At 58.6% G+C, this 6,756-nt stretch overlaps 1 protein-coding gene and 1 long non-coding RNA gene across 4 annotated transcripts in view; one reads left to right on the forward strand and one right to left on the reverse strand.

The window, feature by feature from the left end:
* GRK3 (G protein-coupled receptor kinase 3) overlaps window positions 1-5,119 on the reverse strand; it is a 96,967-nt gene extending 91,848 nt beyond the window's left edge. Inside the window, exon 1 of one of the 2 annotated variants that reach the window (XM_068163285.1) lies at window positions 4,533-5,119. In XM_068163285.1, the coding sequence (XP_068019386.1) occupies window positions 4,533-4,645 (113 nt within the window). In that variant the 5' untranslated portion in view covers window positions 4,646-5,119. The remainder of the gene's footprint in view (window positions 1-4,532) is intronic. The other variant, XM_068163286.1, reaches the window with a different exon arrangement.
* On the forward strand, window positions 4,505-6,481 carry LOC137453769 (uncharacterized). 2 transcript variants are annotated; one of them, XR_010990459.1, is made up of 2 exons: window positions 4,505-4,636; window positions 6,217-6,481. It is a non-coding gene; the product is annotated as an uncharacterized lncRNA (long non-coding RNA). The 2 variants fall into 2 exon arrangements; XR_010990458.1 differs by having other exon boundaries at window positions 4,505-4,606.
* Window positions 6,482-6,756: the final 275 nt, after the last annotated feature.

Here is a 6,756-nt window from a genome sequence, read left to right on the forward strand (position 1 = left end):
ATAAAAGGACTGGAACATGTCTGATGAGGAAAGGCTGAGAGACCTGAAGCTGTTCAGCCTGGAAAAGAGAAGACTGAGAAGGGATCTTAAAGATGAAATATCTGAAGGGTGGGTGTCAGGAAGAAGGGGCCAGGCTCTTTTCAGTGGTATCCTGTGATAAGGCAAGGAGCAACAGGCACAAAGAGGAACCCAGGAGGAAAGGTTGAGAGACCTGGGGCTGTTCAGCCTGGAAAAGAGAAGACTGAGAAGGGATCTTAAAGATGAAATATCTGAAGGGTGGGTGTCAGGAAGAAGGGGCCAGGCTCTTTTCAGTGGTATCCTGTGATAAGGCAAGGGGCAACAGGCACAAAGAGGAACCCAGGAGGAAAAGCTGAGAGACCTGGGGCTGTTCAGCCTGGAGAAGAGAAGACTGCAAGGGGATCTGATTAAAGATGAAATATCTGAAGGGTGGGTGTCAGGAAGAAGGGGCCAGGCTCTTTTCAGCGGTATCCTGTGATAAAGCAAGGGGCAACAGGCACAAAGTGGAAGCCAGGAGGAAAGGCTGAGAGACCTGGGGCTGTTCAGCCTGGAAAAGAGAAGACTGCAAGTGGATCTGATTACAGATGAAATATCTGAAGGGTGGGTGTCAGGAAGAAGGGGCCAGGCTCTCTTCAGCGGTATCCTGGGATAAGGCAAGGGGCAACAGGCACAAAGAGGAACCCAGGAGGTTCCATCTGTGCAAGAGAAACTTCTTTTGCTGTGAGGGTGCTGGAGCCCTGGAGCAGGCTGCCCAGAGAGGCCGTGGAGACTCCTTCTCTGGAGACTTTCAAGACCCATGTGGATGTGTTCCTGCGTGGCCTGCCCTAGGTGAACCCACCTTAGCAGGAAGGCTGGACTTGATTACCTTCAGAGGTCCCTTCCCACCCCTGCTGTTCCATGATTCTATATGATGGCAAGTCAGCAGGAAAAAGATCAAGGTTTCCCATTTGCTTGTATGTCTAATATGCTTTCCTTCCCATTTTAGGTCCTGTTCCTGCAGGACATTCTGCTTCTGACAGCCCCTCAAGTCCACCCCTGCAAATCTACACCCCTCCCCACAAAAAAGGGGCTTTTTAGAAACCATGTCAAACCAGAAGGTATCTCAGCTTTCCCACTTCTTGGCAAGGCTCTCAGGACCTAAAAGGAGGAAATGCAGAAGGGAAGGAAAAGCAGATGACAGAGGATGGAAAAAAAGGCTTGTTTTGTTTTGCTGCCTCAAGAACAAACACCACCACACTGAGCCTCTTCCTCAGGCACTCAGCTCATTGGCCTTTTCTGCCCTCTCTCTCCCCCCACCCCCCCCCAAAGCGCCAGGTTTGGACAACGTGGGCACAAAAGCAGTCCTGGGGATGCCTCATTGTAAACTCTCAGCAACAATCAGCCCCCACGGCCAATAAACTCCTCACCCTCAAGAGTTTATGTGCTGCTAAGCCTTGGCCTGCAGCCTTGGAATTCACTCTGCCTGAGCTGCAGCTATTTCCTCGTAAACAGGAAGCCCCCCTCCAAATTTGCATTACAGCAAACTCCCTGCCTTCCCTTCGGTGTCTTATCTCACACAGATGAAACGCTGCCGACAGGTGTACCAGGCTCCAGGGGAGACCAATCCTAAGGGGGCGGCGGGGAGGGCTTGAACACCTTTGTCTCTCCGGCCGGAGGGAGATAACCTCAGCAGCACAGAGGCCTGCTGCAGCTGGGCAGGGGTTGCCCCGCTGGAGATAAAAGCAAGACCCGAGGGCATTCCTGCAGAGGAGAGCACTGCAGCGAGGCAGGGACGTTTCTTTCCAGGCGTGGATGTGATATTCCAGTGACCTTCCTGCTATCCATCCCGGTGACAACCAGGAGCTGGAGCAGCACGGCTGCTCACAGCCAAGCCTTAGGAAGCTCAGTGCTCCTCCCCAGGAGCTGCTCGCTCTCTCACACACACAGACAGGGAGAAATAAAAACACATCACTTGCAAGAACGCTTTGATTTCAAACTCCTGAGAGGACTTTCTGTGCTGTGTTTTACCCTTCATTTCCACACCCCCCCCCCACTGTTACTATATCAACCTGCATTTAAGCAGCTTGATTGATACCCTTTCAAAATGAATCACACTGCCCAGTGATCCAAGGCTATCTCTCAGGGCACCCAACACTGAGCCGTGCCTGCCCTAACGAGAGGGATCAGCAAAGCCAAGAGGCAGCCCGGGGAGCAGCGTGCAGACATCTGACACCAGAGTAACGGTCGATTTCCTACTTGCATGAGGAAATCCCTGGTTTCTGCTAGAAGCTGAGAAGCTCAGTCATTTCAGGCAACCTCCAGCCGTTTGTGGTCCCGGGCTTAGGTAAGCCTCTGTTCTCCTTTACGTCCGGGCTTCCTCTCATTCATCCGCCGAGCTGTCTTACACGTCCCCTGTTCCACCGCGCCGCCCGCAGCTGCCAACCTCTCCCCTTCCTTATGGCTTCTCTCCCCTTCTCCAGAGCGTGGCAGCCCAGGGCTTGGGGGGGTAGGGGGCAGGGGAGGGACGGCACACAATCCTTTCCCTTTAATATGTCATGGAATCTGCAAACAGGTTCTTCCACATGCAGCTCTAAGGGGGGCAAGGCGTTTCAGTCACCTAACCCTTCACCTTTCCTCCCGCTCTGCCAAACTTCCTCTTGCACTTTGGCTGCCATTTCCTAGAATCGTTTTGGTTGGAAAAGACCTTTTAAGATCGTTGGGTCCAGCCATTCAAAAGAAACCGCAGGGCTGCTGTAGTTGCAAACGACCTCTAATTTCCCACCCTGCGAAGCCAAAGGCAGGTGAACCACCTCCCCGAGCTCGGAGGCAAACTCCCAAACACCACCCAAAGCAATCCTGGAGAAGCAGAGCAGCACGCTGCAGGCTCCCCAGGCCTCACGCTGCGCTGAGAGGCTTGCAGCAGGCTTTGCACAAGGGGACGTGGGTCGAGGGAGCTGCTTTGGAGCCTCCCCACACGAATCAGTGGGGCTGGCGTTAGTCATGGCGCTGCAAGGACTCACCCCCACACGCTCTTCGTGTCCCCACCTCTGACCTTCTTGGAGGAGGTCACGGCCCTGCTGCAAACAGAGAGCAGCGGGGCACATCACTGATGCCAAGAGCAGCGAGAGACATGGCCAAAGCAGTGGCAGATGTACAGCCACCAGTACACCCAGTAAAGCACACCAGTACCTCGGGATAACAGCACATTTTTTATGGCTATGATTTTTCTCGTTATTTACATACACCAGGAGAAAAACAAGCACCTTCCTCTGCCCAGCAAACCCTCCCCGACCAGACCTGCAAACCAACTGCCCCATTTCCTCACCGGGAGATCTCCCTGCCCGGGGGGGGTTAAGGTGGGCTGGGCACCTTTCTGCCCCTCGCCTTCCCTTGCCCTGCAGCAAGCACCGAGGCATTAAAAAAGGGGGTGAAGAAAGTGAGCAGAGGGCTTCAAGCCTCTCTCGCTGACAGCAGACAGCGAGGCTAGGCCACCCGTAGGCTTGCAAACTGCCTACACATCTTGCAGTACATTTTGGGTTGGATTTTTCCCCCCCCCCCCCGCTCCTGTTGCGATGTTTTGCTCGCCGGCTAAAGCTGCCTTTTAAACAGACACACACACAGGGCCACGCCAGAGGGGCGAAAGCTTCGGTTTCAGCGACAAATAAGCCGTGCCCAGGCGATTTTATAACACATGCACAACCAGGGACCGCCACTCAGAAGCTGCTTTCGCCACCCAAAGCCCATCAAACCTCCTCACGGCACCTGTCTGCTCAGCCAGCCCCAAGGAAGCCAGCGGGGATGGAAAAGTGGCCACAAGACCTCGCACCCAGCTCATGGCTGAACATCATCACCTCTGCTCCGTGAGCTCCTCGTTCAGAGCGGGAGGGGAGGGGAAAAAACATCACACCAAAACCTCTCTCCAAGTCTGTCCTCCCTCCTCGCATCTCCCTGCTGTCAACCCTCCTGAAGCATCCCCCCAAAAGCAAAAACACCAACCCAAACCCCAGCTCTGCAGAATAAACCAGCGAGAAGGCTTCGGGGCTGCTTTTAGCGTGGGGTTGTTATTTGTTGGTGTGGTTTTTTCTCTAAACCGGCTTTTACCGTTTTATTTCGCTCACCGCTCGAAATCTTTCTCGCCCTAGAGCATCAAGTTGAGGGTCAAACAAACCGCCCCGAGCCGAGCCGCGGGGGTGGTGTGGTGGGGGTTTTCTTTGCTTTCCCTTTACCTCCCCCCCCGGTACAAGCCGGCTTCTTCACCTCTTCACCCCGCAGAAGTTATTTCAGCTGAACGCAGCCGACCCGACCCCGCGGCTGCCCCCGGCCGCAGCTCCCGGGGCCGGCGCCGAGGCCTCGGGGGTGGCCGTGCAGGGCGGCAGGACCGGCCGCCACCGGACCGTTATGTTCAGCCCCGAGGTGCCGGCGCTGGAGGAGCGGGGGGGGGGAGGGAGGGAGAGGGAGGGGAGCAGGGGGAGGCCGCCGGGCCGGGGGGTCGGGAGGGGCGCAGGGGGGCTCGGCGTGCCGGGGGCGGGCGGTACCTGGGCTCGGGCAGGGTGATCTTCTTGCTGGCCCTGGCCGCCGGAGTGCTCTTGCTCTTCTCCATCGCCATCAGGTAGCTGACATCGGCCAGCACCGCCTCCAGGTCCGCCATGTTCCCGCTCCCGCCGCCGGGCTGCAGATGGAGGCTCCACCGGGGGCAGCCGCCCCCGAGGCGGGGGGTTGGCGGCGGGCGGGCGGGCAGGCGAAGCGGGCGGGCAGGCGGCGGCGGCGGCGGCGGGTCCCCCCCCCCCTCCGCCGGTGCCACCGAGCCGCCTCCCGGGTGCGCGTCTGCGTGTGTGTGGTGTGTGTGTGTGTGTGCGAGAGAGAGAGCGAGCGGGGGGGGGGAACACAGCGGCCGCCTCCCCGCCCTCCGCGCCCGGGGCTCGCCGCCGGCCCTCTGCGCCCTCAGCCCGCGGCCGCCGCGAAGCCCCCCCCCCGCCCCCCCTCCCCCGGGGACACCACACAGCCGGCCGCGCGCCGCCTCCGCCGGGCCGCGCCGCGGCCCCCTCAGCGCCCGCCCGCCCCCGCCGGGCCCATGGCGGCTCCGGGCGGGCAGGACCGAGCGCGGCCGCGGGGCTCGGCGGCCATGGGCGGGCGGCGCGGCCGCAGGGGCTGCCCGGCGGCGGCGGCGGTCGCGGCTGAGGCGGCGGCTGCAAAAATCCGGACCTGGATTCCTCCGGAGAGGCGGAGGAGAGGAGCTGGGGGGGAGCCCGTGGGGGACGCCCACGGAGAGATCGGGGAGGGGGCGGCGGGGGTCTGCCCGGCCCGGGGGGGAGGGCTTCGCCTCGCTCCTCCCGCTGCAGAAGGGGAGGGGGAGAGGCCGGGGCAGGCTCCCCGGGGGTGGGGGGCGGGCGGTGGGTGAGGCTGGGGGTCCAGTGAGCCAGCGCGGAGTGGTGGGAGGCGGGGGGGGTCTCGATGGTTGTGTGTGTCACAGGTGGGTGCGGGGCTGCAGGAGCTTCCCGGGGTGCCCGTGGGGAACACAGAAGCCCAAGCTGGCCTGGGATAGCGCAGGTGGCCACAGCCCATCCTGGCTCAGGTCAGCAAGAGTGTGGCCAGCAGGACCTGGGCAGGGATTGTCACCCTCTACTCGGCCCTGAGGAGGCTGCATCTCGAATCCTGGGTTCAGTTTTGAGCCACTCGCTCCAAGAAGGACAGTGAGGGGCTGGAGTGTGCCCAGAGAAGGGCAATGGAGCTGATGAAAGGTCTGGAGAACAAGGGAAGGGGCTAAAGGACCTAGGGTGGTTTAACCTGCAGTACAGGAGGCTTGAGGGGAAGCCTTCTGGCTCTCTACACCTCCCTGGAAGGAGGCTGCAGCCCGGTGGGAGTCTGTCTCTTCTCCCAAGAAACAAGTGCGAGGACAAGAGCAAACGGTCTCAGGTTGCCCCAGGGGAAGTTGAGGTTGGAAATGAGGAACAAACTCTTCCCCTTGAGGGTTGTCAAGACCTGTCCCAGGCTGCTCAGGACGGTGGTGGAGCCCCCATCCCTGGCAGGTGTTCAGAAAGCATGGGGGCATGGCACTTGGGGACGTGGTTTTTAGTGGGCAGAGTGGTGGTGGGTTGATGGTTGGACTCTTACCATCTTGGGAGGTCTTTTCCTGCCTTAATATTTGTGTGATGCCCAAGTGGAGTGGCCTTGGCTGCACCTTGATGCTGAGTTGGACACATGTCTTTAATTTCCTGACAGCCCTGGAACACGTTGTGCACTAGACAAATGGCATAGAATAAAGCATTGGATCATTTTGCTTGGAAAAGGCCTTGGAGATCTCCAAGTCCAGCTCGACCCAGAATGCAATCAAATGAAGTCAAAACCCACCTGGACGTGTTCCTGGGTGACTTAACTCCAGATGATCCTGCTCTAGCATTTGGACCAGATGATCTTCAGAGGTCCCTTCCAACCCTCTGCTGCGCTGTCATTCTGTGCAATAAAGCAATCCATGTGTGAAACCCTCGTTGCTTGCTCGTTGAAACTCCTTCTCTGGCAAGGAACGGTGCAAAACCAGGCAGCACCCTGAAGCCAGAGGTCTCCTGGGTGCGCTCCTGCCCTCGGCAGAGCTCCTCGCTCCTATTCCTGGCTCAAAGCTGTAGTAGCAGCTCTGCTGCAGCCAAGCAGATATGCAGATTTCAGCTTCTCCCGTTTCTCAATTTCATCAAATATGTCATAAATAATTGGCTGAATGAAAGGCTAAGTCAATGACAAGTCTGAGGTTTAAAGCTCAGCTTGTTT

The sequence above is a fragment of the Melanerpes formicivorus genome, unplaced genomic scaffold (assembly GCF_026170545.1).
Source record: "Melanerpes formicivorus ecotype bairdi unplaced genomic scaffold, bMelFor1.0.p_v2 SCAF_72, whole genome shotgun sequence".
NCBI lineage: Eukaryota > Metazoa > Chordata > Aves > Piciformes > Picidae > Melanerpes > Melanerpes formicivorus.